Source organism: Amblyomma maculatum, chromosome 4, assembly GCF_055883805.1.
Source record: "Amblyomma maculatum isolate TAMU_Amacu chromosome 4, ASM5588380v1, whole genome shotgun sequence".
In the NCBI taxonomy this organism is placed as follows: Eukaryota; Metazoa; Arthropoda; class Arachnida; order Ixodida; family Ixodidae; genus Amblyomma; species Amblyomma maculatum.
The window spans coordinates 72,586,694-72,607,126 of record NC_139347.1 but is presented as its reverse complement, the minus strand read 5'-3'; the positions used below and the strand labels follow the sequence as shown (position 1 = coordinate 72,607,126).

At 45.1% G+C, this 20,433-nt stretch overlaps 4 protein-coding genes and 1 long non-coding RNA gene across 5 annotated transcripts in view; 2 read left to right on the top strand and 3 right to left on the bottom strand.

Moving 5' to 3' along the window:
* Window positions 1-467: 467 nt before the first annotated feature.
* On the top strand, window positions 468-9,704 carry LOC146191389 (membrane metallo-endopeptidase-like 1). The gene is made up of 4 exons (XM_084600313.1): window positions 468-1,491; window positions 5,307-5,632; window positions 8,267-8,619; window positions 9,333-9,704. Exons 1-4 carry the CDS (start codon window positions 494-496, stop codon window positions 9,702-9,704), a joined length of 2,049 nt encoding a protein of 682 aa, XP_084456439.1. The 5' UTR covers window positions 468-493.
* Window positions 9,705-10,197: 493 nt separating this feature from the next.
* On the bottom strand, window positions 10,198-11,655 carry LOC146191388 (uncharacterized). Its single transcript, XR_014706352.1, has 3 exons — window positions 11,520-11,655; window positions 11,363-11,434; window positions 10,198-10,449 (listed from the first exon to the last, which is right to left on the bottom strand). It is a non-coding gene; the product is annotated as an uncharacterized LOC146191388 (long non-coding RNA).
* An 83-nt stretch (window positions 11,656-11,738) lies between these two features.
* LOC146191384 (cholinesterase-like) overlaps window positions 11,739-20,433 on the top strand; it is an 86,027-nt gene continuing 77,332 nt past the window's right edge. Inside the window, exon 1 of the mRNA XM_084599930.1 lies at window positions 11,739-11,867. Coding sequence (XP_084456056.1) covers window positions 11,800-11,867 — 68 coding nt within the window. The 5' untranslated portion in view covers window positions 11,739-11,799. The remainder of the gene's footprint in view (window positions 11,868-20,433) is intronic.
* Window positions 12,615-15,198, bottom strand: LOC146191387 (uncharacterized). The gene is made up of 5 exons (XM_084599929.1): window positions 15,055-15,198; window positions 14,638-14,699; window positions 13,796-13,900; window positions 12,886-12,912; window positions 12,615-12,692 (listed from the first exon to the last, which is right to left on the bottom strand). Exons 1-5 carry the CDS (start codon window positions 15,158-15,160, stop codon window positions 12,615-12,617), a joined length of 378 nt encoding a protein of 125 aa, XP_084456055.1. The 5' UTR covers window positions 15,161-15,198.
* The window catches only part of LOC146191386 (uncharacterized), a 36,560-nt gene continuing 34,233 nt past the window's right edge, over window positions 18,107-20,433 (bottom strand). Inside the window, exon 18 of the mRNA XM_084599928.1 lies at window positions 18,107-18,598. Within this exon, the coding sequence (XP_084456054.1) occupies window positions 18,358-18,598 (241 nt within the window). The 3' untranslated portion in view covers window positions 18,107-18,357. The remainder of the gene's footprint in view (window positions 18,599-20,433) is intronic.

The window sequence follows — 20,433 nt, the reverse complement described above, 5'->3', positions numbered from 1 at the left end:
AGTGTTTCGTTTATTGAGGGGGTTCTCGAAGTACGAACTTGATCAAATGAAGCGGAAATGTTAACGCTTCTGTAAGAGACCAGAGAAACTGAGAATGATCCGGGAAGCGAATTCAAGTGTCAGAGTGGAAAACGGGCATACGTGTGTTATCTTTGCGCATTGTGAATGGGGACGTCGATTTTGTCCTTACTGCGTTGCCAATGCCTTATGGGACTCGAGCACAGTGTGCGGGTTATAAAGCGCCGTTACGCGAACAGGCTTGAAACCGATTTCACAGAACACAAAGCATTCAAAAATAGGCGTTCTAGAAAGGCTCGGCGAAATGTTTGAGTTGGGTTATCCACGTAATGCTCGGAGAGTAACGCTGCTAATGAGGGCTGAAAACATCTGATGATATTGAAGGAATTGGCTGCGCAGCGGTAGACCGCGAGGATAGATCGCTGCAATATCTGCAGATGCGCTATTTCCATTGCAGGGCGGCGTCCGGCATAGCATGATTCTGTCACTCATCGCCGGCATGGTCCTGTCGATCGCCATCTACGCCATGTGGCACGTTCTAGAGGTATCGTACCGACACAGGGCGGGAGCCCTGGTCAAAGCCGACGAAGACAGCACGGCAGATGTGTCGCAAGAACGTGCCTATTCGACCGTGTCGCACGCACCGTCAGCGCTCTGCACGTCACCCAGCTGCGAACAGTTCTCCAGTATCTTCCAGGACGCACTTTCTTACGACGTGGAACCCTGCTCGGACTTTTACAAGTTTGTCTGCAAGCGCTGGAGTACGCGACGGCCGCACGAATTCACCGTCAAGTCGGAGCATCGTCATCGCATCGTCGCCCTCATGCGCAGCATCCTCGAAGCCCTGCCCCAGTCCAGAGCCTCGAGCTCCTCGGAAATGAAAGCAGCTGCTCTGTACCGTGTCTGCATGAATCCTGTCAGTGACGTGGAGGCGCTAAAGGAATTCATTCGTGTCGAGGACGTCTCTTTCAACGATGAGCCGGGCGAACACCCGCTGAAGCTATTGATATACCTGAACGTCCGCTACGGCCTGGAGACACTCTTCCACATCAGGCGAACGTCGAACGCGGCATGCGAAGGCAACTGGACCTTCATCATAGAGAAGATAAACGAGGACTCGTACGCGCCCTTTGTCGTTGATATGATCAGCAGTGTCCACTTCACCAAGAGAGCATTTGCGCTGGTCACAGGCACGAACATCTCCGAAGAATTCTTGAGAGACATTATCAGCGTCGATGCATTTGCGGTGTCCGTCTTTCAAAGGATGGCATGGCTTCCCCTGAGCAAGGTGTTTCAACTCGGTAAAGGTGGCCTCTTCGCGGGCAACGTGACGGTGGCCGACGTGTTTCTATATCTCGGTCACGCTCTGCGCATACAGTTTGATGTGGGCGACTGTATCGTGGTCGCCTCCATCGATATTGTCAGCTTTCTTGAGCAGATCTTCGCGAAGTTTACAACCAAGCAGCTAAACAGGTGAGTAATGTTCTTGTACGCGCGTTATACGTAATGCAGTAGTTTGGAACGGTGGATAAGGCGACATGTTCGTGCTTGTCGTTATTGTAATATCATGCTACCCAAATGGGCGGCATCGCTGCAGTCTCAGGACCTTCGCGATTATATATTACAACACACTAGGCTCTTTCCGGTCTGGTCACGTGGCCTAAGGGTAATGCGTAAGCGACGGGGTTTCATTTTTTACAGCATTAATATTTCAGTTCTGTTCCTCAAAAAAAAAAAATGATGGACCGGTATAGCTGAGGGAATTATAACTCGTTAGCACGGTTAGCCCTAGTTATGCATGGTTTATCTAATTTTTCATGGTTCTCCTTGATTTCAACTGACTTATCTCCGTTCAACTGTCACGTTGTACGGTGGTCAAGCTTTCAGGAGCGACGCAGGCAGAAAGCCCCGCAACCAGGCTGTACGAGCAGGCTTGCAGGGTCTACGGGAATAGCGTGTCTGGCTCAATATCCAAGGGTCCCGGTGGGCTTGATTCCCATCTCTGAATGGCTACCTAAGTTGGCAGCTGCTGCCATTTCGGCCTTAACATGCTGTCTCATGGCATTGCACTACCTGCCTGATTTTTCTTAGTATTTTGCAAAATGGCGCACTAAGTACGCCAACGCGTTTAACGCACTTATATGCACCCTTTAAAGATGCACGAGTGCAAGGGTGTGGCAACAGGGTTTAAGGGTGTTTAAGGGTTTATGCGCCATCTCATACGCGTTGAATAGCTGTTAAGCCGTTCATCAAGCATGTTTTAATATGATATAAGGTATCCGAGCTTTGAAATTAAAGCATACTTTTCATATACGATATACGTAGTTATGCACTTTCAGGTACAATATTTGGAGAAATAACTATTTCCGTTCAACTGCACAGCGACCCTGACTCCAAAAATGAGCTCGCCAAAATACTGTATAAATAAGCAGAAAAAGTGTACTCACCGTGGGTTAGCATGTCTTCAGTGATTCAACTTTGTCGCTCTGTGACACTTTCTCATGACGTCTCCAGCTTGTCATATTCCTCATACAATTTCGCGACTTGTTCCAGCAGGCTTGTTAAGTTAGCTCTGGTCTTTCTTTCCCCAAATGCTTGAACATATCCCAGAAAATGCCGCGATGAACATTGTGCAGACATCAGGAATGACGTTCCACTACAAGTAGGTACAGGCACGCCGCGCAAGACATATCTGGGTAATGTAATAATAATTGATGAAATGTAATTTTAGTGCACATTAATATTTAGACAGATGGTCAGCATCTCTTCGTAAGGACTGTTCAGGCTTCGCCTAGGAGCTCACGCACCTCAAAAACGACTTACTTCTTTTAAAGAAGTTGGTAGGCGCGCAACTGTGAAGCAGTAATACGCGTGAAGCTGCAAAGCAGCCGGGAAGAGGGTGTAACTGTACCTGTCGCACCCCACTTTACGTGGCTTAAAGCCCGTTTCGGAGGGTGACATATTTTTACAGTGTTGAGTGTCACTGCTGCATGAGCCTTGATGAGGCTCCAGACAAAAAAAAAAGTTACAGCCTAATTACATAGTTAATCAAATGCTAAGTAGATGCGTATAGCACTGCATAACCATAATATATCTTAATAAGCAGTTATACACGTTATTCTTCGGTTTGCCATATGGGTTTAACAATTAACGCTATATGGAATTGTTTTCCCGACTATTCATGATGCAGAGGGAATATGTTTAAGGAATTCTAACGTTCCTTTTGAGATATTTATTCCTGCTGGCTCCAATGTTCTAAATTTATGGATTAGATATCTTTCTATATTTTCTTGACCTAGAAGACTTAAAACCTGACTGGAGAATATATAATTTAATTTCTTCGAACCTATGGTCTTTCTTATTGAAATGTTGGGAAACTGCTTTCGGGAGGTTTTTGCCTGTGTCTGCCCGATGACCATCAGGTCTTATGTTCATTGATTACCCTGTATTTCCGATGTACTGTTTATGACAGAAGGAGGATTCTAGAAAGTAGACAACATTTGAAGATGTACAATTAGAGCCTAATTTTATGTGAAGAGAGAAATCGCTTTCAGTATACTTTTAACCGTGGTGTCTTTTTGTGTATGATTGCATGTCAATTACATTTGGGTCGATAATAAGGATGCGGTTGTGTTGAATGCGTGTTGTCGAGTTTAGAATATACTATAATATCATTGAGGTTTGCATTACGTTTGTATATTACCCTTGGTGCCTCCTGTAATATTTCCTTCAGGCGTTCATTGCACGTTAGCATGGAGTGGTATTTCCACAAAATATTTTTTGTTTGGAATGGCATTGCAGTATTTCAGGTAGAACGAGAGGAAGATGGTTTACACGGTATGAAGGAGCACTGAACAAGGGTAAATGGGGTACGCCTCAGTTTGCACGTCTAGCCAACGTTTCGACAAGTGGACTTGTCTTCGTCGTGAACGAATAGGAGGCCGCTTACCTTGTTCTCATCTTCCGTTGTTGAGGATGCAGGTAGAACGAGAGGAAGAAGATGATTTACACGGTATGAAGGAGCACTGAACAAGGGTAAATGGGGTACGTGTCAGTTCGCACGTCTAGCCAGTGTTTCGACAAGTGGACTTGTCTTCATCTTGAAAGTATAGGAGACCGCTTGCCTTGTTCCGTAGTCATCTTCCGCTGTTGAGGATCCAGGTAGAACGAGAGGAAGATGGTTTACACGGTATGAAGGAGCACTGAACAAGGGTAAATGGGGTACGCCTCAGTTCGCACGTCTAGCCAATGTTTCGACAAGTGGACTTGTCTTCGTCGTGAAAGAATAGGAGACCGCTTACCTTGTTCCGTAGTCATCTTCCGTTGTTGAGGATCCAGGTAGAACGAGAGGAAGAAGATGGTTTACACGGTATGAAGGAGCACTGAACAAGGGTAAATGGGGTACGCCTCAGTTCGCACGTCTCGCCAACGTTTCGACAAATGGACTTGTCTTCGTCGTGAAAGAATAGGAGACCGCTTACCTTGTTCCGTAGTCATCTTCCGTTGTTGATGATCCAGGTAGAACGAGAGGAAGAAGATGGTTTACACGGTATGAAGGAGCACTGAACAAGGGTAAATGGGGTACGCCTCAGTTCGCACGTCTAGCCCACGTTTCGACAGTGGACTTGTCTTCGTCGTGCAGTATTTCGTTAGAAATGAAGGCTGGCGTTCAGTGCTGGCTTTCGGTTGTTTCGTGAGCACATCGTTGCTGTTTGTTGCGATTGCTTTCTCGATGACCATATTAAAGGAGTTACCGGGATAGTTTCTTTGAATTAATGTTGGTTTTAATGAATGTATTTCGTTTAGTAATTATTATCATCGCTCCGTATTTGTCTAAGCCTTGTCGCTTTTCCTACAAATATTCCTTGCTTACATTGTCTGGGATGATGACTGATGAAATCTAGGTATTGTTGCTGATCCGCTGGCTTTCAGCAGAAGAAATTTTAAGTTTTCCATTTTCCACGAAACAACCGAAAGCCAGCGTTGAACGCCAGCCTTCATTTGTAACGATATACTGCACGACGAAGACAAGTACACTTGTCGAAACGTTGGCTAGACGTGCGTGGCTAGAGTTTTCCATTTTCCAGCGATTGGTCTCGCGACTTTCAGTTGCGAGACCAATCGCTGAAATTTTCAGGTTTGCAAAGAACCTCGGCCGACTTTGGAGCATGGACATCGGACAGATACGTTCTAAAGCGCCTGCATAAAATTACATGTCAACCAGCCTATAAATGCGCATTTACATGTCACTACGAAAGTGTATGTCACGCTTTCCACGACTTGTCCAGGTACGCGCGCTGGGCGGCGCTGCGCCGTGTGGCGCCCATCGCCGAGCCGTCCCTTTTGGGTGCGACCGAGCTGCGGCACTACTTTTGCTACAGCATGCTGGAGAAGCTACTTCACTACGCATTGTCAAGGCGCTTTCTCGAAGGCGTGGTGGCTCCGGGCGGCCACGCGATGCACGAGGCGTCCGATATGATCGGCGCCATCCTTCGCTCGGCTCTCACCTTCGTCGATGGTAGCAGCTGGATGAGCATTGGCCAGAAGCTGAGCATTCACCTGGAGCTGACCAAGACAGTCCGCATCATGGGATACCCTCGCTCGCGAGAAATGGGTAAGCAGTATGGTTCGCAGTGCAACTAGTGACTACGCACAAGTTTAGAGCGGCCGTCAACAGTTATGAGACACTCTGTTCGAAAAAGTTGAGGCGCCGCAGATGCCCTCGCAAGGATCGGTGCTTTCCCCAGAAATTCCTTTCAATATACTGCGCTAGTTGACAATATATGCCATTCGTTGGGCAGACAGGAGGGTATAGCTTTAAAACTGATACCACGCGGTTACTTGTTGGACCGTATTAATACGGAAACCTCTTGCTTTATATACAGTGTCCATAAATGTTTTCGGAGTACTGAACACCGCAGGCATGGACGGACGGGTTGCGGAGGGCGCACAAAGAAGTGCAGTCATCGCTACTCAGTGGATGGTTGCTTTTTTAGACTGCCCAAACGTTATATTTTGTTGTAATTTTTGTGCTTCGGAAACAGTTACGTGCATCTGTACATACACTCTCGGTCAAAGTGTTTCAGGTCATCTGATTCACTTTTCTGGAGTCCAGCACAAACAGCTGCATCTAAGAAGACGAAAGGGTGTTGCAATGTGAAAAATAAAGTTTTCCACTTGCTACGGAGGTTGAGAGTCCTAGGGTGTACCACTGAACATCTGAAAACAAAACCCAGGTTTGGCCAAGGCCGTTTGCGCTAGTGCATTGCGTAAAACGTGGATGTTGCTAGTTTACTCGAAACACTTTTGACATGTGCTTGACCTGATGAAATGCGGCCTCGGCCACGCAATGAATGGGCAGCAAAATTTGCGGGAACTCCCTATGGTGAACAAGGTGAGACAAAGCAAAGCTCTTTTCTAATGCGAAAGCTTTAGAAGAGTCACGAAGGCGAAAACTGTTCACCGTGATTCTGAAGCCTGTGTCACCTGTTACCTGGCAGGTGGCAAGGGCCGCCTGGAACTAACCACGGTTGACAGGTGAAGAAATGGAAGGCCTTTAGTGCGAAAGTATTGGGAGTGCTATGAAGACGAAAATTGTGCACCATTAGTGTTCGAAGCCCGTGACCACTTTCAACCAATTGCAGTGGGAAAGGTGCAGGGAGAGAGATAATGCCCTTCTCTATTAGGTGAGGGGGAGAGGAGCGAGAGAATAACAGTGCGAGATAGTGTGAGTCAACGGGTGGGCTAGTGTTTTGGAAGGTTATAGCAGGGGTATATGCATACAATGATATGGCCAGCAGTCCTGGAAAATGTAAAATAAAGTTGCCAATATTACGCGATAGAGAATAAAGCTGCTTCAGTCGAAAAGGCGTCGCTGTCACCTTAATTAACCCAGAATTTAGAAAAACATGCCGGAAAAATACGATCTAAATTTTACATACAAATTTTGACGTAACCTTACTCTGTGCAGCGTTCAGGGTGGTGTCATACCAGCTCGCTTCCATCCACCTGCCAGTCAGATAGGGATTCGAGCTGACGTCTACTTTCTTATTAGTCTTTTGGCACAACATAAGACATCAACTTGAGAGCGTTCTTATTCCTATTACAAAAACAAACAAAAAAAACAATATGATTACTAATGACGTCCATACTTCAGGACTGAGGTAGCATAGTGATATTAAATATTTATAAGCTAGACATGCTCTGACTTGCCAGTCATGCCCACCACTTATTAAGTGATAGTTGACACAGCTCGTTCCATCGAAAACCCAGCGGCGTCGTGGTAGTAGTAGTAGTAGAGGTAGTTGTCAGCGTGTGTCGGAAGTAATCGAGACTACGTAAAAAATATCGTATCATGATAATTTTCAGTTCTAGTGATGATTGATTGATGTATGGTCAGCGATGAGGAGCTGATTAAATTTTATTTGCAAATAAGCACTCACACATTTCCTGCACACTGAACAACAACAAATATGCTAGCTAAGACACCATACTACCAGGCCACGAACAAGGTGCGGCACTCTCACTGCTGCACTGCATCAGGTAATTCTAAATTCAAAGGCAGAGGATTTGATACGTAAATATGCAAGTCAGCTATACTATCTAAGAAAGAAAGTCACAAAAAATGCCGTTTGTCGAGCCTTGATCAATATGATTTGTTGAAATTGTCCGTTGCTACTAACGGATGTAACTATTTTAAATTCTACATCCTAAAAGATATATTGAAATTTGCCAATATAATATTTGGATGTGCGAATTGTACATGCTAAATCACTATATAGGCATGTTATATGCTGTGCTTCTGTATCAAGTGTAGAAAGAGAGGGCTTCGTCAAGCTTGCAATGCCTTATGCCCTCCCGCAAAAGTGTGTATTCATGCTTGGAATAAACAATTTCACTTCGAATATGTACCTCCAATTGCATGCATTTGATTACAAGTGTAGGTGTCCACCGAGGAGTTAAATAGATAATGCTCATTTCCTTTCCCCGAGAGCCAAACGAAATTTAGACTTTTGACACTTTTCCAAACTGTGTGCCAGTCTCTCAATGACAAAAACTCGCGGGATGAAAATGCGGGGTGTTTTTTAAAAGCGCTGTCGCGTCTACTCTTAAGACGATGCTTAAGCTTCTTCCAATTTTTTTTGTTTTCAATATCCTCCTCATTGCTCCTTGAGCGTAGTGAAATGCGCTTATGCTTTCGAATTTCCTTCGTATCAATCATAGTTGATCGCACTCAATCTTTCCCCAGATTGTTTGCAGGACTTCTCCGTAAACATATCTCACTCTGGCCCTCTCGGGGCTTGGGCTGCGGCAGCGTCGGCGATCAGGGCGTGCCAGCTTAACAGCTCGATGTCTTCAGAGCCGCTCGTCTATCCCATGAGCACTGAGGTGACATTCAGCTCAGAAGACCACACGCTCTCCGTGCCTGCGGCTCTGGTGATACCGCCCTTTTTCGGCTTCAAAGGCCTTCCTGGCATCAACTACGGAGCCCTGGGATTGGCCGCGTCCAGCGCAATGATGGGCCTCCTGGATCTTTACCTGTCGGGGCAACAGTTTTATTCGGAAGCCACCTACGGCGAGGCTGGCTTGGCAATCCGGCTGGTAAGAGCCGCTTGCTGTCTTAGGCATGCGGATATATAGAGCCAATGACTAAAGGGCTTATTCTGACTGCGGCAGAGACTGGAAGTGTATAAACCTCTGCTAAGAGCCAAAGACTACGGTTATGTCACCGCGGCTGAGCGACAGCCGTGAATGAATCACCAATATTTGGGAATGGCGACTGGCGTGGTCTGAGCCATATTTTGCATTCTTTTGTTTTCGTTTTCTATCGTTTTTCTTGTTTTTCATGCTTTCTGGTGACGTCCACGTTCCCAGGAAGCCGCGTGCGATGGCAGATTACCAAAAGGAAAATAATACAGGCTAAAAATTTTGAAAACGGCCCTTAGCTGGATGATATTACATTACTACATAGAGCGATGCTAGTAAGCGGATAGATTTACCCAAACCTAATTCCACAGACGCCCACTTTAAAACAAGTACGCACAACAGGAAAACTTGCCTCGGAGACTGAAACGTCAATTATGGAACCAGCGTTTAAAAACCAGCGCTTGCGACACAGACAGAGGACGAGAGGAAACAAACTTTCGTCTCGTCCTATGTCTGTGTCGCAAGCGCTGGTTTTGAAACGATGGATCACCAACTAGCTCAGTTCTTCTGCAGTTATAGAAGCCGTAAACTTTATTACACATTTTTCTTGGAAATGGGATAGTTATCAGTTGGTAACAACTGAATATTTAACGTTATCTAATCGGCAGGGATGTCTAAGAAAGGCCTACGAGCAAGAGATGGGTGAGAGCTTTGCCTTGCTGAACAAGATGGCCGCGCTGCGAGATTTCGCGGGTCTTTTCCCTGCCTACCGGGCTTTCGTGTCGACGGCATCTGCCCAGCGCCTTCAAGGACTCGGGTGGCTGAGCGAGGAACAGTTGTTCTTCGTCGCCTTCTGCTACCAGCAATGCGAGAACACCGACTCTGTGCGATCTGCGCGTATGAAGCCGATCGCCTCGTACCGATGCAACGTGCCACTCAAACACATGCCGCAGTTCGCGGACGCATTCAACTGCTCGACCGGATCCCCTATGGTATCCCGCGAACCGTGCTATTTCTGGGAGACCGCGGCACCAGCATAAGGGAGGAAGGATCCTCGGACGGTCGGTTACTATGACTGCTGAGAGCCGGATCTCAGTTCTCATCTACACCACTGCAGCTAGAGAAGCTGGTCCTCATTGACGACGCGGAGTTGAAAAACTGCTATGGCAGATGCATTTCATGTCTCTAGCGTAGTGCCGGATTAGTGAGCCCTTAATCTTCATGTTCATGTTCTTATTAAGACCCTTATAGTTAGTATTTATGTTCTATAATTGTTTGCAGTTGGAGTTTATCATATAGAGGGGAGTTTTTCGACGTCAACAACTATTATGTACTAAGGGAAATTTGTTGCGACAGTTTAGCAACTTATTGTGCAATTATTCTCGAAGAGTTAATTCCTGCCATTTTTATTTGCTATTTTCGCTATGAGACTGAATTGTATAACTGGTCTCTTTAGTTATCCATACTTTTGTTTGCGAGTAAAAGTTACAGCGATCTTCAATGTTAGTCGTGCTCAAAAAAAGAAAAACACGATTTTAGCCAGAAGTAACAAGTGAATTGTTTTATTGCTTTAATTCAGCATGAATATTCCGAGCGGCGATGGACAAATGACTGAGGACTAGTGCTACGGATAGTCTTGAATCTCACGCATTGCCTTGACCTCTTCTTGGGGGAGGCTGGAGATGTACTCCTTGATAGAGCTTGGTATAAGTTTTGCCAGGAGTGACTTCAGGTATTCTTTCCCGGTGTTTAAAAGGACCCGTCGGTCGAGACAACTTGCAGGCTCTGTAAAATAATGAAGCAGACATGCTTGGATGCAAAGCTGGTGCCGCAAAGACTTGGGATGCATCCGTGCTTGCTGTGCCATCGTCAAACAGGCAGTGACTTTACCGTGACGTAAGAATCCTAGAGCAATGACAAGGCTGATGTTTTTCTCTTTTTTTTACTATTCCTTCTCTTTGTTTATACATTGAAGGCAGAGTGTACTTACAGGATGCCGCTGCTAATTTGTGCAGTTTCTTATTAAAATTAAAATGAAACGAAAGGAACTGCTCTTAGCTTTGAATATTCGCGTTAGGCAGATAATCAGTGGTAAGGCAAGATAATGCATAAACATTTTTTAATTGCAGCTGACTTAAAACCACTCGGTAACATTGACCTGAACGAAGCTGCCGTGTTAGATTGAGCTTTCTTTATTAACGAACGCGTAGTGCCCATGTCCAGGTGATAGTCATGAACGCGTCGCGCTTCTGGTTTTGTGCTGGTCTCCTGAATTTCGTACTCAGCAGAGTATGCCACAATCAGTAAGCTTTCAGCATACTCGTTTTGACCATGCGGTTTATCTAAGAACGCAAGTAAGGTACCCTATATAATTGACGGCAAATGACAAAAGTCCTAGTGGGAGCTGCTCAATAGGCAACCCGATCAGAGAGAGCTGCTGCCGACATCGAAACTGCTAGACTGCGGGAGAAATATTTGAGTGCAAAAGCAAAAACGTAGACTTGATAGAAAAACGGATTCGAGCACTGTGCCTGGATAAGAGCAGCAGTTGTGAGGTTTTTGTTATTTTTTTCTACACAGTTTTTAGCAGACAGCTATTTAAACAAGCGTTGTCTTCCCTTGCACTAGGTATCGCTTGTTTGCTTATAGCTTTAGCTCGCCTTTGTTGCGCCACTTTCGTCGCTCAATTGAAGCTTACCTTGGCAGAAAGTCAACTCGCTCCCCAGTAGCAGTAAAAAGCACAGCCAGAGGAGCTTCCTCATCGCTGCTTCTGGCAAAGGAAGCAAATACACCTGTGTAATAGTGTTTTCACGCCAAATATGCCACGCAGAAATATGAATGAAACAATTTCCAACCTTGTTTAAACGTCGCCGAGCCTCTCGCAATGGTGTAATCCGCACGACGGATGAATGAGAGCGTATATACGGGTCACATCCACACCCAAGCAAGGTTCACGAGTGTGCATAGCCTCACCTCTGCCGGACGTTTGAGACATCCGCGCTGAGAGATTACGCGATTCCGGTCGGCTCGCTCTTGCCATGTTTGACTCAGGCAGGAGAGAATGCATGTCCTGCTGTACGAAGTAGTTTTGCCGCAGGGGCTGCAAATCCCACGAAAAAACTTCGCGTCATCTCGATGCTTGTATGCGGAGTGTACACGTCAGACACAGCGAACAGGTCATGTCGACTTCGAGCCAACATGGCGTAAGCGACCTTGCTTATGAGTGAGCGAGCGCCTTTGCTTGAAGTCAACCTGAGTGGTCATAATCCGGTTTTTATTGGTGAAAACGCAAAATTTAGAGAGAGAAAAAAAAGCCGCGAAATAATTACCAAGAGTAACACTGCGTGTATATGTTTCTTGAACTCTGTATTTTTAACACTATTTTCTTTAGCAGCAGGTAAACGTGCAATATCGTGGTGGTAAATTAGAAAAATGGGACATATATCATCAGTTACCAAGTCAGAACGAGGGAAAGAAGATGGCTATACAGTATGAAAGAGCACTGAACAAGGGTTGAAGGTGCGAAGTCGAGCCAACGTTTCGATAAGGGGACTTGTCTTCGTCTGGGCCCACAGTTACAAAGTTGAAATATGAAAATACGTTGTTTCAAAATGTCCTTCCCTGGGCCAAGAAAAGAGATAAATATTTCTAAAAAATGTCTACAGGGGAAGTGAGGGACTTTGTGTCAAAGATCTTTATCTCGCATCGCAACTACGCATAGTTTGCTAAGGTTTGCTAAGGTTTCAGCTACAGTCAGTTACATAATAGGTACGAAGCGTATTATAATGCTATATTATACAAACGTTCGTAGAACTGGCACTCGCATAGACTCCACTTCTTACTTGTGTTTGAAAAAGTTTTATGCAGACATTTGCATTCGCGTCTTTGAAAAATTAGAAACATTTCCGATGGTTACGATGAATATTTCTCTTTTATTCTTGGGCTAGATTTCAGGCGAACCCGAACTCCTTATTGACGCCAGCGAGGCAGTTTTTGATGGCTGTGTTGGTTTTCTCTTGGTCTTCTTCCTGGAAACGTAAACCATTGAATGAAGAAAGCAAAGTGAAGGATTCACCTAAAAGCTCACTTCGCTTTACCATCATTAAAGCAGGGGCGAATAAAAGTCGCCCGAGACGGCGAATTAGGGATAATTGACGACAAATGCGCAGGCTAATTTTCGTGAATATTACTAAAACTTCGCAGATATATACCATCACTTACCTTAAGTTCGCTAAGAAATTCTTCGTACTGAAACAACCCAGAAGCAAACAAGTCTTAGTAATAAGAAGTAAGGAGAATAAAAAAAAATATAGGAAGCGTTTGTTAATCCTAAACATCAATGGTAAGGCATACTCATTATACGAGCCTGTTAAGTTTAAAGCAAGTTAATTACTTATGACACCGACACTCAATAGGAGAAGTAACATCAGCTCCGAAAAATTATTTGTGTTCACAAAGCTCTCAATTAAAATCGTGGTACGTTTAAAAGGTCTGGAAAGCACGATTCGAGCTTGTTTATTATTAAATCTAGAATCCCATGCTAAGAGTTATAGAGCTTTTTGGATATTTTAAATAGTCGCAAAGAATCGCGAGTTGGCGATGTTAGTTTAGAGCATGCATATGTAGTGGCGAAGTAGAAGGGCCTATACTGTTCATGTTTAGCTTTAAAATTCTATATTTAAGTTTTAGCATCATCGCATTATATGAATCTGCAACCCACCAATAATGATGAATCCTACAAAAGCACCTTACTCTGGCTCTAACAGTGTGCTTTCGTATGGTGTCATTGTTGTCAGTCTCAAGTGTAACAAAAAAATTAAAAAGTCACATACGCACTGTGGATAATTCGCCAGCGCTCGGGCAGCCACGTGTTGGTGCTCAAAAATACCTCACAATATTGAACCTTGTTTAGGCTCTAAAAATGTGCTTTCATTTAGTGTCATTGTTATCAGACTCAAGTGTAACAAAAATATAAAAGTCACATACGCACTGTGGAGGATTCGCCAGTGTACTGTGCTCAAATACATATATACAACCTTGCAATATTGTACCTCAAAGTGAGAGCGAATATTTGCTACGTTTTTATCTTTTTGTCCAAGTGGGAGGAGCATGTCCTGGCATGCTGGCGTACCATGACGGTACCCGACTGTCTGTTCGCTTTGCACATCAGATCCACGATTTCACGGAGCGCGAGGCCCGGGATGCGGTTTATTATAGCGTTCGCCTCGGCGGCCACCTGCCCGAAAGGAAGAAAAAAAGGGAACAAAGAGCCAATGCTTCACGAATAAGGAAAAGCCATGTTCTAGTTTGTAAACGACTATGCTGTCCTTTTAAAAATGATAGAATTGCAGTGCTGATGTATCGTCACTAACAATTATTACCTCGCTAGTGGCGGGTTAGATATCTCACGAAATTTCCTCCTAATGGTCACACCTATGTGCCCCGTGCTCAAATCCCTAACTTTTCTTTTCACAAGCAATTTGGATCAGTTGTGTAATTGGCACAGCTAAAAGGAAAAACATGTTAGCTTTTGAAGGTGTTAACTTCACTAGCAATGACCGAGAGGTCAGCTATAATACACGTGAGCTTGAACTTGGACTGTTGGAACATCTGATCATGTCGCTGTAGCTAGAGTTGGGTTTTTTGCTGAAACACTAGACTTGAACTCACGCCTCATTCTGACTTCAAACTCACCTCTAACATATGCTCATTATGTGCTCAGTTTATTTCTTGATCTTCAGAAGAGTTTCCAGCTCAAAATCCGGGAATTTTATTGCATAGCCTATAGTCACAGGAAGCATTATTCGACGCTCATCTCCGATCAACCTCTCACTAGCCTCTCTCATGCATTACCAGGTTTGTCATGGAGGATTTACTGAACGCTTTAACAGCATCAGTAGTAGTTGCAATCTTCGACTAAACGTGTATGTGATGTATAAGAAAAGAAAATTCCAAAAATGATGTCAGACTTACGTCATCCGGGATCGTCTTCATGGCGCAACGAAACATCGCCTCAATATGGGCGCCTGGGTAGGCTGTAGCGAAAACAAACCCATTACGAGACATTAGCCCCGCTGTCTCAATTTGATACACGGTATGTACATAAGCTCAAGAAAGCCTCGTAAGGCTACGTTGTACGCTAATTACAGATTGCAGCTAGCTGCAGCAGATTGCAGCATAACGTTTTGTAATTGCCTTTTCGACCAGTACATTGTTTGTTTGTTTGTTTGTTTGTTTTTGTCTTTGGTGTGCGGGTACCAATGACTTGGTATATTTAGGCCAAGAGCCACTGGTCTGAAGCCTTTTCTTAGCTCGTACTGTATAATACAAGGCAAATTAAATAGCTTTCTACGTAACTTCACACATATAAGGCAGAATAATCGAACTCACTGCACGGGTCGTAAGCGAGTGCGTATTGGTAGAGCAACCTCCATGGTCCTGCGGCTAGGCATAGCCAGGCGAGCAGCGCAGTGAGCGGACCTTGCATGCCTCGCATGCCTCGAATGCTTCCTGCCTTGGCAGGCGCGCGGCCAGGACTCAGGCTGAGATGGAGTCATTACGATCCTGTAGGGCAGTGTGTTTCATTTTTACTTCCCTGTTATTACATCATGCAATCAAAAAAGCTTAGTTGCATAAGCCTTGTGCCCCAACGTTTTGTTTGAACACCGGTCAAAAGAAAGGAAGGATTACTGCAGAAACCCTCATTCCTTTTATTTTTTTCGCTACCGCTCATTGACTACCGCCGTGCACAGAGCGGTTTTTTTTTTTTTTCTGCAGCTGAGCAACACCGTTCATGAATATGTCAGGCAGCACCCCCCCTTTCCTCTTTTTTCTTATTTTTTGCCAGAATACTGAGTAAACATGGTGGGTGGATATCGTTTTCCGAAGGCGAACGAAAAAAGAAATTGAAATCAAGTGGAAAGAGAATGGAAATAAATTTGTAAATGTATGGTACTGATATAGTATAAGCTAAACGACAGGAAAATGAAAATTTTTAACACACCAAAGTGAATAAAGGTTGACGAGAATCCTGTACGTTCGCAAACGTCATGACAACATGACGTCACTTCGTCTGAGCAGGGTAGTTTCTTGAACACGTTAGAATTTGTAATTTCCTTAGTTTTTCCCCCTCACCCAGCAGTGATTGCTCAGTGGGTGTGTCGTTTGGCTGCTGGACCAAAAGACGCGGGTTTGAATCCCTGCCTCAGTGGCCGCATGTCAGTGCAGGTGATATACAAATACGTCTTTGTGTTGTTACTCACGTTACTCACGAGGCAGTAACGTAGTTTTTAGTAGCCTTCCTCCAACGAAAGCGATGTACTACTGCTTCAAGCAGTCCTCTATAAAATTATTTCCAGGGCATATAATAGCGGGCGTTTTAAAACAAAACAGCTTGCATACTCCGCATTAAAGCTGCAATATTCTTCAGGGCTCACTAAGGTGTACCCATTCAAAAAAAAAAAAAAAATGAGGTGGATATCGTTTTCCGAAGGCGAACGAAAAAAGAAATTAAAATCAAGTGGAAAGAGAATGGAAATAAATTTGTAAATGTATGGTACTGATATAGTATAAGCTAAACGACAGGAAAATGAAAATTTTTAACACACACCAAAGTGAATAAAGGTTGACGAGAATCCTGTACGTTCGCAAACGTCATGACAACATGACGTCACTTCGTCACTTCCTTTTCACTTTTGGTGGCAAAGTACTATACTAAATCGGACTTAGTGGGTGCATTTACAGTGGTACATCACTTACTTTACGCTACTCAAGGTTCGCCATTTCTAGTTAGCAGTATCAGCAAAATGATGTACTCTTCTTCAGTGCACATGGCAAAGAAGAGCATGCGGTTTTTTAAACCTGCTGGTAAAATTTACATGGTAAAAAAAAAAAACACTTTTTTTTTAAACCTACTGGTCAATTTTTTTTTTTTGTTATCTTATTGATTATTATGGATGGTAATAATTCTAAGCTTTCCTACTCTTCCTACGTCTTCAGGCCTACATTTTAGAGAGGCAATGCCTCACTGCCTCCAGTCATCAATGCATCTCAAAAGGACATGCGAACAGGGAAAAAAATATTAAAAGTGGTTTTGAGCAGATCAAAGAAGCAGTAACTGCTTTAATCGTCACTGACACTCGAAAAGAGCCCTGAAGGAAGGAATGAAGGAGGAAGTGAAAGAAAGAAGAGCGAATATAGTACTTAGCCAAGAAGTCTAAAAAGTGGGTAGCAGGTGCCAGAGACATCGGATCGCTGTCCCCGTCCTTTTAAGTGTGGTCCTCGGACGTCTCGCATAAGACGCGCGGTGATGACCGGGGCGGACATCTCCCTTCGTCCGCTTTCCCCGTCTCAAAGCGTGGCTATAGCCGCAGGATCCGTTTCAACAGCCAGTAGTTCGAACCCTCTAATCAGGAAGCACAACTGGTCACCGTTTGATTTTGATGAATGAACGAGGGAGTTCAACTGTCTGAAGTTCGCAGCCGGTTAAGGACTGCTGGCAAGAAGGTGAACTGGTTGGCGCCTGACAAGCGGCACCGAACGGGCGCGTCATCGGGCAAACTGCGACTGCAGTCCTGTCTAAAAGCCATTGTGAGACATGGCCTGCTTCGCGCAGTTAGGAAGCACGCCACTGGTTTCTACGTGGCGCCTGACAAGCGGCACCGAACGGGCGCGTCATCGGGCAAACTGCGACTGCAGTCCTGTCTAAAAGCCGTTGTGAGACATGGCCTGCTTCGCGCAGTTAGGAAGCACGCCACTGGTTTCCACGTGATGCCAGCGGAATGCGTGCTCTGGCAAAATGCTTTATTTCAGGAGCACATCACATTGAGAAGGCGAGCCGTAGTGGAGGACTCGCCATAATTTCAACTATTCCAAGGGATCTTTAACGTGCAGTGACGTGGTGAAGCTCATGCGCGTTTTTCTGGTGTTGGAATAAACCCACCAAGACAACACAAAGACGACCGGACAAGCGCCTGCCTCTTCGTAGCAAGCTTCTCGAGTACGTCAGCAGGACGTTTTCATCTGGAAGCGGCGTCAATAGTTTACACCTAAATACTTTCGAGAGAAGCCGCTGGTAGCGATCTCTGCTGGTGTGCTACAGCCCACCCCCAGAGAATGAAGAGCGTCAAGAGATAAAAAAGATTACGGAGTATATGACAGTGTGTTAGCGTCTTAGAAGCCTTATATGGCATACAAGGGCTTCTCTTACACTATCTCCTCTTTCTTATATACTTCGCCGTACAGTTGTTTGCTTTCCTTTTCAGAGCAAACTTTTTGAAGAGCTTTGTTTTGCTATTTGTTGTTCATTCTTGTCATTTTCATTTTTGTTGAGGCATCCTTAATCACTTGTTTTACTAATTAAGTCATTTCTTAAACCACTTTCTTTTTTTAAGGGGTGTGAAGAGTAGTTTCTTTCGTGGTAGCCATTTTCAGGCCGCTTCTTCCTACGCCCTACAAGGGGAGAATGGGATGTCACCCTCTCCGTTTTGCTTCTGCCAGCCGTGACATACGATAATGGTTTAGATCAACGTGCTCACAACACTACGCCTTAAGTCGACTTCTCTTCACTACGAGGCTTTTCTAAAGGCTAGCGAATTAGAAAAAATACGGGCGTCTTGCAGTATTATTTTAATAAAATACACGTGCCCGACGTGGGAAGCACGCCGAACGCCGAGTGAGGTACGAAGTTTTCTATTAAGATGCGTTGGGAGGAGGTGGCGGGCGCGGCGGTTGAGGCTGAGCTCCGCCCGTGGCTGCGCCGGGTGAACCCCTGGGCGCGGGAGCTCGTGGTCCGGGACCTCGTGGCCCGAGTCCCCTGGGCGCGGGACCTCTGTGCCGCATGGGCATAGGCACTGAGCCGCCGATGGGAAGCGGCTGGTTGGCCGGAATTCCCAGCCGCTGACGCATATCCTTGACTCGCTTTAATTCGACGTCCCTGCACACAAGTGGCATGAGCACGTATGACCTGGATTATAGGACCCCCAGCCATCACTAGGTGTTTGTCCACCAGAGACAGAGTCGCACACGAACAGTAACTACGAGATCTCGCAGCGCTGGCTTACGCAAGGGCTCTTTGGTGCCAAAGTGAGCAATCTTCGTCGTGAAGAAGTAAGCATAATATGAGACACACACGCACAAAAAAAAAAAAAAAGCCGCAACAAGAGCCCCGGTATTGCGAGGGGTTTTTCCGTTCAAATGGGTCGTGCTTTTTGAGGTATCCCATACAACGAAATTGGACATCTGTCCAATGCGGTCAACCGTTGTTCTTAGGCGGTTCCCACATAGCCCCATGTAGCCAGTGCTTTTATGATAGATTATTTACGGAAACTGTTTATTTTTGTCTATAAATGCACACATTATAAAGAATGGCCGTTTTGTGTCGCACATAGAAGGCACCGACTGGTTCGAGTTTGAGAAGTGCTTATGTATGGAGCTGCATATCAGCGAGGTATCCTTAATTTGTAATTTATCATTAGTTTATTGCTCCTCCATACTAAAGATTAGCTTGAGGAATTGGCTCGCACCATCAGTGGGGCAGCTGCGACTAGTAGTTAGCACTATCGCATGCAGTCCGGCACGTCTATAATATGTTGGGAAGAGGAGGGTACATAGAACTTCCGAATTCGCGTGGGAATGAAATATTATCTTGTTTCCTGTAGAGTAGTATGATTGTGTTTATAAATCTATTTATTTATTCATTTAGAATACACCTCGAAGGTCCCAGGAGTGGGGTATTACAAGTTAAAATTTTTTGTTAACTTGCTACGTCTGCTGAAAGTACATGCAATAAAAATATGTGCAGATCGCCCCAATGCATGTCTAGGTAAAATCACCACATATTGGAGCAATAAGAACTACCCCTACATGCGCGCAGGTCACGCTGATGACCACCAGGAAAACAACGCAGCTTCCCGAAAATCAGATAGCGCAAATAGTGAAGGTTAAAATAACATTCAGAGGCAACCCAGCAGCATAAAGTATTCAGCACAATCCACGAACGCTAGATTCTTTTCCATGTCATCCTGTGCACATGAAACGACAGCTCATGTATCGCAGGTACTGTCATGTGCATACGCTACATGCTGTGCGACCACATTTGTGCAATAGCTGGCAGGTGCAAATTCGACCGCCAGTAACTGCTGACGTCATCCAATCGGGAAACGGATAAGAAAAAACGTGTCCCCAGAAAACCGATCTGTAAAGCCCTTATCACATCGTTTTCTGCCGAAAGCATCACCGCACCGCCTGGCCACAGATAATTCTTAATTGCCAGCTTAATTGCCGTCACTTCAACAGCTTTCAGAATGCTGTATTTTAGTGAGAAAGCGCATACACCCGGGTAGATGCAAAGGTCGTTGCAGTAATTGTATCGAACATGTGTAGTGATTGTATCGGCGCCGATGCGCTTCAGTCATACGCAGTGTGGACAGCGCGCGCGTTCGTGCATGCCTTTCTAAGCTGTCGTGCCTTTGTAAGCTACAAGCGTCGTCCCTTCAAGCGGTCACGTTGTGTCAGAAGTGGCCGTTTGAGGCCTGGGGAAATCGCTCCTGCGTCCGGTGCACTATGCCTCTGCTGAAGACACCAGAATCTTTGCGGCTGACTGGTATTGTTACAGAAAATTGGAAGCGGAAGAAATCTGAGTTATTTTTGCAGGCGACGGCACCTATACGGATCAGCCTAAAGCACAAGCCGACAAGGAAGCACTCCTGTTGAGCCTCGCGGGCGACGACGCTTTGGGCGTCTTCAACAACTCAGTTCGAGTTGAATGAA